The sequence below is a fragment of the Thunnus maccoyii genome, chromosome 17 (genome assembly GCF_910596095.1).
Source record: "Thunnus maccoyii chromosome 17, fThuMac1.1, whole genome shotgun sequence".
Classification (NCBI taxonomy): Eukaryota; Metazoa; Chordata; class Actinopteri; order Scombriformes; family Scombridae; genus Thunnus; species Thunnus maccoyii.
Window position 1 is genome coordinate 3,987,252 of NC_056549.1, and position 10,564 is coordinate 3,997,815.

At 37.1% G+C, this 10,564-nt stretch overlaps 2 protein-coding genes across 2 annotated transcripts; both read right to left on the minus strand.

Moving 5' to 3' along the window:
• Positions 1–564: 564 nt before the first annotated feature.
• Positions 565–4,250, minus strand: LOC121882136. The gene is made up of 9 exons (XM_042390168.1): positions 4,159–4,250; positions 3,631–3,939; positions 3,211–3,489; positions 3,068–3,118; positions 2,738–2,833; positions 2,615–2,643; positions 1,812–1,868; positions 1,650–1,718; positions 565–1,368 (listed from the first exon to the last, which is right to left on the minus strand). Exons 1-9 carry the CDS (start codon positions 4,217–4,219, stop codon positions 1,264–1,266), a joined length of 1,056 nt encoding a protein of 351 aa, XP_042246102.1. The 5' UTR covers positions 4,220–4,250; the 3' UTR covers positions 565–1,263.
• A 1,059-nt stretch (positions 4,251–5,309) lies between these two features.
• Positions 5,310–9,360, minus strand: LOC121882137. Its single transcript, XM_042390169.1, has 8 exons — positions 9,151–9,360; positions 8,622–8,951; positions 8,210–8,497; positions 7,978–8,064; positions 7,849–7,877; positions 7,139–7,195; positions 6,679–6,747; positions 5,310–5,702 (listed from the first exon to the last, which is right to left on the minus strand). Exons 1-8 carry the CDS (start codon positions 9,209–9,211, stop codon positions 5,580–5,582), a joined length of 1,044 nt encoding a protein of 347 aa, XP_042246103.1. The 5' UTR covers positions 9,212–9,360; the 3' UTR covers positions 5,310–5,579.
• Positions 9,361–10,564: the final 1,204 nt, after the last annotated feature.

A 10,564-nucleotide genomic window follows, 5' to 3' on the forward strand; every position in this document is an offset into this window, starting at 1 on the left:
CCAACGCTCGGCGGCTTATGATTGGTCGAACCAACAAAGAGGGGAGGGCCGAAGAGTCCGTTCTACCATATTTGGAACCGACGCTGCTCTCTGATTGGTGGATTCTGATGGACGGAGGCGTCAACAAGTGATATCTCTGCAACAAATGGGATTTTTTTGCCTCTTGTTGCATCTGTTGATTTGGCACATTTTGTACATTTTCAGGTGCTTAACAAGGTTAGCTCTAAGTATGAATAAAACAGAGTGTAATATAATTATTAAAGATTCCCTCCAGACATGTTTTATGATGTATACAAAATACTCTATTTGAATAATAACGTGTGTCTGATGTTTTTCCATAAAAAGTTCAATTATCCTATTAAAATCCTTAAAATGCGACCTACCCCCTTCTCCCTCATTAAAAAAATTCAGAATATATAAATATGCAAATACATTTCATTTCAAAAGTTTAAAGAAAACTATCTTTTAGTGGAGGGGAACTTAAAGTCTAACCACACACATTACAACATCAGTTTTAAATTGAATTTAAAAAGAGTACAAAATATGGTTGTAAATAATTATAACGATATGATATTACAGGAGGAAGGAATATTAAAATGATGCACGAATGCATATAAAACGACTACAGGTTGAAAAAACATCTAAAATGAATTAAAATAGCTATAAATAAACACTCTCAATCCTCAAACTACCACCCAGCACAAGTACATCCATCACAGGACAATAATGTGACTGGCAGCAAGTCTATTAAGCAATATATGGCGTAATTGTATGGCATTCAGCCATATGGATGTTGAATTGCTTTTACATTGTGTTATTTATTAACGTATAACTCCCCCTTCTGGACAAAAAGCTTTTTACAGCAATATAGTGAGGAAAAAGGGTGATCACTTGGTAAAGTTAACAACACTATAACACTGTTACATTACAACACTTAAAATGACAAAAAACACCTGGATGCATTTGTGTAGCTGCATCAAAAGCAGTGCAATGCTGCATGCTAACTGAGTTAGAGCATGAGGATAAAATAATAAATAAATAATCATCAAGATTTGGACTGCATAGAGAAATTTCTTACAGGAATCACTTCATTACTACTAACACAGCTTAATAAAATGGGTGAATTCTGGTTAAGTTCAGTCCAAACTCACTAAGGGAGTAAAAACTGACTTTGTTTCCACACCAGAAAGCTTTAACCAGTGAACACTCAATGTAAAACAAATGTAATGATATGAAGTGGTCTGTGGTCTGTCATGTGGTTGGTTAGTTGATGGTAGCGTAGAGGTTGCTGGGATCAGCCGAGGCTCCAGCAGAAGACTGGGAAGCTTTCACAGTGCTGTAGGTCACTGCATCACCACCACAGTGAACCTAAGACACAAAAGGGAAATAGTACAATGGATTACACAACAGGACATGACACGACAGAACTCACCACAACGTAGCAACGTGACACAAAATAACACAGAGCAAAATAAACATCAGGATCAACAATGAAACACAACATATTAACCAACTCTCTGCACTTAAATATGACAAAGCACACAGTTCAACACAGTGCAAAGTAACAGAATCAATGCAACGTATCAGGACAAGGTTTGTGACCGACATCACGATCCAACATCACCAGTGTAACCAATCAGACAGCTTACCTGGGCTTCACTGTTGGTCGTCTTGATGTAGCTGATGGAGGCGTAGGAAACACCATCTTCAGGATCATCCTACACAGTGAAGACAACAGACTGATCACTCTTCTACTTTTACTCTATTAAAAATATTTATTATTATATTCAAAGTGTTGTGTGAGATCTCACCATGTCCTGAGTGGTTTCTGGACCAGAATGAGTCACTGCAGGGTTTAAGCTTGGTACCTGGACAAATATGCCAAAAGTTTAGTAAATATAGATGTTGCCGAGGCACATGTGATACAGGTAGTGTGATGAAACCTCTTGGATGAAAGGCTAAAAGTCTTCAACACTGCAACCGACATGTATTTGATTTGACTAAATGAAATCCAATACAACAGTCACTCTATAAATACCGTCTCTGTGAGGTTTACAATCTTCAGCTTTTATTGACACTTTAACTGAACTCTATTGTTGCAAGCTAGAGAGCTTTGAGCATTAGGCCCCTCAAAACTTCACAAGAGGGAATTTCCATAAGGTAAGGTAGGAAAATGTACCTTATAAAAAAGATAAGGCTGTTAAAACTAGATTTCGACAGGTCCTCTTTACTTGACAATTATTCAGAACATATAATAATGCAGAATTAGTGGTTCTAAGCCCAAATATTTTACAATTAATCAGACCACCCAAATCACATCACATGCATTGCCCAACCAGAATTCATCCTTGGGAGTAGCTGTAGTATTGGACTCTATTATACTGTATATTGTAAGGTGTACTTAATATTTTGCACAGGATAATTTTTGGGGGGTTTATATTCTATCGTGATTTCCCCCACAGTTAATTATTTTCTGCTTGCACTTCTAAGATGATGATAATAATGTTTTTTTTTTTCCAATCTTATTCTCTTTTAACTGGAACAACTACCAAAAAGAGCAGTTTGTACTGTAAAGTCTCAATCATACATTTCATTATTAAGTTTTTAAACTCACGACATCGCCGTCCGTCTGTGTTTTGTTCCCTGAAAAGAGAAAGTTACCTTTAACTTCCATAGTGACAATAAAGGTTGATCAGTTCATCTTGTTTCTAACAGTTTTATCTGTAAGTGCTCTAACCTTTAGCTCTCTTCCATCTGATGACTGCAACAACAATAACGATTACTGACAGCGCTACTAAACCCACAGGCACCATGATGTACAACCACCACCAATCTAGAAACAGAACGACACATCTTTGACTATAACTTTCTGTTGTGTTCGACATCCCGTAGCTAAAAGAGGGAAGAACAGCGTGAACTTTTCACAAATGTTTTGAAACATACATTTGCTTTTTTCTAAGTGAAAACTTGGTGTAAATAATTCAACTTTCATATGTTTGACTTCAAAAGTTGAGAGAACGTAAAACAGAGACAAAGAATGTTGAGAGATACTGTATATCAAATATACCTTGCTTTGTGGTCGTAGAAATATTTCCAGATTCTGTTTTGTTTTTTCCTACTTGAGATAAAATACATATAATAAACATGTCATTTTTCACGTCAAGATGAAGTGATTTTAAACAGCTCATCATATTTTCACCTGTTTCTTACCCGAGGACTGAGGACTGAAGGGAAACAGCTGCACTTTTCTAGTGTTGCTTTCTGTCACGTTACACGTCAGTAACTTATAATTCTTTGATGTGTAAATAAAATGAGAGGTCGTAAAGGTCAGATTGGCCAAGCAGCGAGACTGTGATGTCTTCAACTCTTCGTTATCTGTATCCACATCTTTACCCCTAAACAGCCACTTCACTTCGAATCTGCACCGTCCGCGTGTCGACACGGAGCATTTTAACGTCACCTTAGTATCACCGTTCTTATGTTCAGTCACTGGTGAAGATGGAGATATTGTGGGAGAAAGACAACAAGAGTAAAATTAACTTTATTACTGGTCATAATTATTTAAATGTTTTAGTTATGTTGCTCTAGATGGACAATTTGAGCTGAAAACATTATGATGTGAATACTTACTGTTGACAACAGACAGATAACCTGCAGAGGTGTAATCTGATTCGTGCTGTTTGCAGAAGTAAAGACCAACATCTTCACCTGTGATCTTCTTTATAACCAGAGAGCAGCTTTCTGTAAGACTCAATCGGTCTGATTTAGCTTTGATTTGCCCAAGTGTAACCAGATCTATTGCTGCGGTTCCTGTTATATGACTGATGATCCATGTAGTACTTTTGCATTCATGCTGATTGTCCTTCACATTTTCACAAGGCAAGGTGACCTCATCTCCACTTCTGACAATGATGTGGGGCGTGTTTTGTTCAGTTACTGCTGTAAAGGAAATTAGATACAAACATGAACAAATACACTACAATAAGAATATGTCTGTTAAGATCATAGTTAATGTGAGGATCATTTTAGATACAACAGAAGTTTACAAATGACCCTCAAACTCCACCATGATAAAGACAAACAGCACGAAGCAATAAAGTACTAGAAATATCCACATAAATGAAGCAATTTTTTGTAACATGTTATAAGTTTTCTTACCCAGAAACTGGAGCCCCAGTATCAGAAATAAAGACATTTTAATCCGTCTGAAATCAACCATTGTTCTTCTCTGTCAATCACTCTTGTCTATTCCTCTAAAAGAAATGCAATACACCACATACTTCCTGAGTATCACTTCCTCACAGTGACAGTTTCCCTTTTTTCATAAGCTGTTTATCTGTTAGTGTCAGCTCTTCTCCAAGCAACTAGTCAACACATGCAGCAGTGCTACATGCTTACAAAAGTGATAAAAACTCAAAATATTTGAACTACTACATAACATTTTTACAACACATCACTACATACAATAAGTGCCAGCAAGCAGGTTCATATATGGTTATTGATAGATAAAGAACGTAATCTGATCCCCATCCTTCCACACCCTGAAATAACATCAGGCACCAAGATAGCAGCAGGGTGACTCTGACTCTAACATCTGTCCAGAGACTACAGATGAAAAGTATTCTCTTGGCTAACTCTGGCGCATTTACAGAAATGTTTATTAATGTGCACTGTTAAATAAACCAACAAATAAATTAAAGAAAGAGAGACAGCAGAGCAGACTTGAAGGTTAACAGTCATTTATTAATAATTGTAATTATTAATCACATCAGAGATACATGACAAAGTTCTAAAAAACACAGGATGGGAAAGGGGTTATACGTCTGTGTACCTGGACTCACCAATAACATTTCAAATACTGATTAATTCCTGTACATGGTCAAGTGCATGTTCAGCAGAAACAGGATGGCACTACATATGAGGCAGTAGGTGCAGCCATGTGTCCAGCTCCCCCTGATGGATAAAGAAGGGATGACACACAGACTTCTCAAGGGCGAGACTGCCTGGTGTTTTCCTCAGCAGCGTGTGTGTGTGTGTGTGTGTGTGTGTGTGTGTGTGTGTGTGTGTGTGTAGTTAACCTATTACTCCATCTTCTGGATAAAGTTTTTTTTACATTGCGCTCTGGCAGCCTACTGTTTAAGTTGCCACACAACTGCAACATCTGTTGTTTGAATCCGGCACTGAGCCTTTGTTTCCTGTAGCCCCCCCCATCTCTTTCTCCCTTCATATCTGCACTGTCTCTATAATAAAGGCATAACGCCCCCCCCCCCCACCCCCAAAAAAAAAAAAAAAAATTCACAGCATTAAAACCTGAAAATGAAATGAAAAACTCACAAAGCAGTCTCTCTGACATGTTCAAACGGAAATTTAAGACAATAACATTAAAATACAAGTAAAATAAAAACCAGGCACAAATGTGCATACAACTCTGCATACTGTAAATACATAACGTATGGATTACATAGATAAATTCCCCACAGAAGTAAACAATAGTTATTACACAGTAAGCTTTAACCAATCAGTTGATGTAAAATATGTATCATACAGTAAGTGTAATGACATGTACTGTAACTGGTCTCCTATTTGTTCAGTTTATTGACGTTAGCGTAGACGTTTCTGGGGTCATTGGAGGTTCCAGCAGAAGAGGAGGAATATTTCACAGTGCTGTAGGTCACATGATCTTCATTATGTTTACCCTGAACCTGTGTAACAAGAGGGAAACAGACATAAATTAGCACAGCCTAATGGTACATGATGGTAGATAACACCGCAAAGCAGCGTCATGATACCCAACACCACACGGATACAACACAATGTCTAGCATTATTATTATTATGATAATAAAGTTGATTTATATATGTTTATATATTATGTATTATTTATATATCTGTGGGCTCCACATGTATTCAAGTTGGCACATCCTGATTAGCTAGCTAAATTTATGCAGATTTAATTGTTGTTTTGTTGCACATGCCCTCAAATGCCCTCAATCTATTGGTAGCTGTTGTTGCTAAGGTTGTTGCTAAGGTTTTTCCACAGGTTGTTGCGTTACCCACTTGCATATTTCAGATCCGATTTCGGCTCGAACATGCACTGATGTATTTGAGAAGTTGACATTTTGAGTAAAGATTGAGAAAAGAAGTGAAATCCTACTACTGTTTGTTTACGTAGCCTCTAAGCTAACCAATCAAAACAGAGGCGGGCCTTAAAGAGACAGGAGCTAAAACAGCCTGTTTCAGACGGAGGCTGAACCGAGGGGCTGCATAAAGGGCCAGTATAAGATAAATAAGGAGTTTTTTGAACTGTAAATCATGCAAAGATATTCCAGTAGACACCCTGAATAAAAAATATAGACCTCATAATGTTCATGATATGTCCTCTTTAAAAGTAGCTATGAAAAGCCTCATGAGAAAAATATGTTTTCTGTCATGATTAAAGGAAGATTTGCTCTGAGTTGGTTAGGTAGGTCAAAAGCTCAGCCCCCTTTAGTCTCACATTGAATTGTATAAAATACAATGAAATACAACATAACCCAGAGCAATGCAACACTGCATTAAAACAACATAGTGCAACATCATAAAATGAAACACATCACGTATAGCATAGCAGAAAACAACAAAACACTGCAAACAACTGCAAAAGCAAAGTCTCTTCCACTCCACTCTCCTGACAGCTTACCTGGGCTTCACTGTTGGTCTTCTTGGTGTAGCTGACGGAGGCGTAGGAAACACCGTCTTCAGGATCAGCCTACACAGTGAAGACAACATAGTGGCGGCTCAGTAACGTATCAATTCACTCTCATGCTTTTATTCTATTCTATCACTGTCAGTATTTTAACTTACATTGGCAAGTCGTGTTCTGTAACTTTTGTGAGAATTATGTCTCAAATTTGTGGTCAAATAGTTGTGGTCTCTGAGGGTTATCACTGTTGACTCTTTTCATCATATTTTTTCTGGTAAAGGCCTGTCACATCACCTTCCTTCCTCATTTTTGTCTTTTGCAGAAGTAAAGTGGTCTCAAGTGTGTGAACATGTCTCTTACTTTAGCTTTATGTAACGTTTTATAAAAGCTAACATTTAAAAGCTATAAAAGTTAACAGTGAGTATAATGTTGTACTGGGTGTAGTGTGCGAGCTCACCGTGACCTGACTGGTTTCTGGAGCAGACTCAGTCACTGCAGGGATTGAGGTAAGCACCTGAACAAATACAGTCTGCTTACATTTCACCAAAAAGCATCTTACAGTTCAGTTAATGCAAAATGTTGCCAGAGCACATTAAAGTAATGCATCGTAATGACATCTTATATATCGGTTTAGGTTTCATACAATCTCTACAATCTCAGTGCAGCAGATTAATTCATCTTCTCTTGACAAAATGCAACAAATGCAACAACAGATGTGGTCTACAAAGCTTATAATATTCAGTTTTTGTTGGCAATGTGTCAGAGAGGTGTTGATTCAACTCTTTTTGTCACTTTGGAGGCTTTAATGCATTGTGTTCATTGCCAAATCATCCCACTAATGACACCCTGGAGTCGACCTCCTCTTCCTCCCAGATCTGATTGTTTTGCACCTTTAGAGCAGCTTCTAACTTTGCCCAATTGGTAGTACTTAGTGTTGGTCTTCATTATATTTATAAGGTGCACTTTAAACTTTTCTAACATGTCCTAGTTGTCTATACTTTTGCTTTGTTTTCCACAATAACTCACTTTTGCTACACCTAGTCTTAGTACTGTTTATTCTAATTCTCCTTTAAATGAAATCACAGTTACAGTCAAAGTGAAACCACAAACATTGGTTTGCACTGTAAAATCATAATGATTCAACAATTATTCTATTTTTAAACTCACAATGTTGTCATCCATCTTGGTTTCGTTTGCTGGAAAGATAAAAGACAGAGTCAACTTTAGCTTCTATAGTGAAAATCCAGCTTTATATGAAAAAGAATCTTGTTTATAGAAGTCTGTGAATATTCTCACCTTCAGCTTTCCTCCATCTGATGAGTGCCACCACAGTTATCAAGAGCGCTGCTAAACCCACAACCACAATGATGTACCACCACCAATCTGGAGAGAGAATTAATACATTATATTTCGTCTGCCGCTCTCTGTTTTGATGAGTCTTGCGGGTGAAATCGTATGTGGCTTTCACAAAGTAATTCATTTTTCATATCTGGATAAGGTGATTTAAAACAGCTCATCATATTCTTACCTGCTTTCTCACCTGAAGACTGAGTACTGAAGGTAAACAGCTGCACTTTTCCAGTGTAGGGATCTGTCACGTTACACTTTAAGGACACATAATTCTTTGATATGTAAGTAAAATAAGAAATCGTTGAGGTCAAATTGGCAAAGCAGTCAGACTGTGATGTCTTCAAGTCTTTGTTGTCTTTATCTACATCTTTACCCTCAAACAGCCACTTCACTGTGTGTCTACACTGTCCACGTTTCAACACAGAGCAGTTTAACGTCACCTCATCAGTGTCCTTATGTTCAGTCACTGGTGAAGATGGAGTTATTGTGAGAGAAAGACAAGAGATTAACATCATCACTATAATCATAATTAGAGTATGTTGTTCTTAGACGACAGTTTGAGCTGAAAACATAATGATGTAAATACTCACTGGTAACGACAGACAGAAAAACTTGAGAGTCTTGATATTTTAGTTGTCCTGATTTGAACTCTCTGCAGGTGTAATCACCAACATCCTCAACTGTGACCTTCTTTATAACCAGAGAACAGTTTGCTGTAACACTCAGTCTGTCTGATTTAGCTTTGGTATTTTCACCAATCTGCCCAAGTTCAATCAGCACTTCTACTGTTTTGCTTCCTAAACCACTGAAGAGCCAGGTAGTACTGTCACATTTATCCTGATCATTTATCACATTTCCACAAGGCAAAGTGACTTCATCTCCATCTCTGACTGTGATGTAAGAATCTTGTCCTGTTACTGCTGTTGAGAAGATGAGAGAGAAATATGAAAAAAATAAACTGAAATAAAAATATGACAACTTCCTGGTGTATCATCCGTCCAAGAGACCACTAAACTCAGCAAAACAGACAACGTACTTAGCACACTAGTAACATTACTAAAATCAAGTTTCTCAATTGTTCTGTCATTTATACTGTATATGTGTTATATGGATCCTTACCTGTGAACTGAAGCACTGGTATCAGCAAAAAAAACACTTTAATCCATCTACATTCATCCATCTCGCCTCCGTGTCTCTGTCTGATTCTATTTCCTGTTCTCACTCTCTCAACTGTCAAAGTCCTCTTATAGTCTTCAGTATTTCCTCATAGTGACTCTTTTCCTCTGAAGTCATTTGCTGTTTCTACACAAGCGGAACCTATCAGCTATTCCTTTTGTTCTTCGCTGTATAAATCAATAAGAAAATAACTCTGACCTGATGCACCTACGGCAGGTGACAGTGAAAATATATCCCCCTTTTTTTGGTCCTGCAGACTCGACTACTTCAGTTGTTTATTATGAATCTCACATCTTACTTCCTCTAATTATTTCCTTTGAGTTCAAAGCAGATTAAATGTTCAAATTATTGCATATGACACAATAATGGACATAACAATAAATATGAATCAATCTTTAACTGTGAACACAAGCACATTTTTTATTAATTTACTTCATGTTTATTGTTATAGGGACAAGTACTGTATATAGCATGAACCAATGTCGTCACATAGGACTGCATTTATAGCCTAAGCTTTGCAATGCATGTCCCTAAACAGACCTTACACAAAACTCAACAAGAAAATACACACAAAACAACACAGAACACGTTCATAACTACATGACTGATCCCTCTTTATATGTTTTATATGTTTTATTCCGAGTGCAATCAACATTTTAAACTCAAAAAGCTGAGCTGCAGTTCTTGTTCCATGGTATTTTCACATCATTTTCTACTGTTTTCTGCTTCATTTTGGGTACTTTGACCACTATTATTAATATTATTATCATTAATTTGTGTACTGCCGTGTGCATTATACTTTATACTATTTTTAGATGGTGTCTTGTCGCCACATTTGTTCCATATGTTGCTTGTTGTGTATGTTGCATGTTCTTGTCCTGCTTTGTGTTTTGGTGAGACAAAGGCACCGTAGTGGTCAATAAAGGTGTATTCTATTCTATTAGGAGCCAGTTTATTTAGGCATACATCCATCACTGAGTGCAATAAAGCATGTGACTGCAAGCTCACACAGAGAAAGTTGTCATAAACTACTTATTTAAAGAAACCAGTCATAATAATGTTGGCTTATCACTACTCTTTACACTGTGCTACTAGTTGAGCTACTGCACTCCCTGCTGGACAAAAATGTTTTTACAACAATACATGATTGAAGGACATAGCAGAAGCAAAGTGGCTATTGACTGAGAAAAAATTCAAACTGATATAAAAAAAACCCCAAAACACTACTGTATATAGACAAAAAGTGTTATTCACACATCAACGGACCAAACAGATGAGTAGATTATAGGGGTGTGCCCGAATACAAATACATTATTTGGCAAAGCACAAATAGTGGGTTTTATACGAATATTTGTTT

Bases quoted from the DNA above. Each gene is read 5' to 3' on its own strand.
- LOC121882136 (XM_042390168.1), bottom strand. From the start codon at position 4,219: ATGGTTGATTTCAGACGGATTAAAATGTCTTTATTTCTGATACTGGGG. The intron at 1,719-1,811 runs GTGAGATCTCAC...TTCACTGTGTAG, and splicing joins CAGAAACCACTCAGGACATG to GATGATCCTGAAGATGGTGT. The intron at 1,369-1,649 runs GTAAGCTGTCTG...TTTGTGTCTTAG, and splicing joins CGACCAACAGTGAAGCCCAG to GTTCACTGTGGTGGTGATGC.
- LOC121882137 (XM_042390169.1), bottom strand. From the start codon at position 9,211: ATGGATGAATGTAGATGGATTAAAGTGTTTTTTTTGCTGATACCAGTG. The intron at 8,498-8,621 runs GTGAGTATTTAC...CATCTTCACCAG, and splicing joins TTTTCTGTCTGTCGTTACCA to TGACTGAACATAAGGACACT. The intron at 7,878-7,977 runs GTGAGAATATTC...TTATCTTTCCAG, and splicing joins CAGATGGAGGAAAGCTGAAG to CAAACGAAACCAAGATGGAT.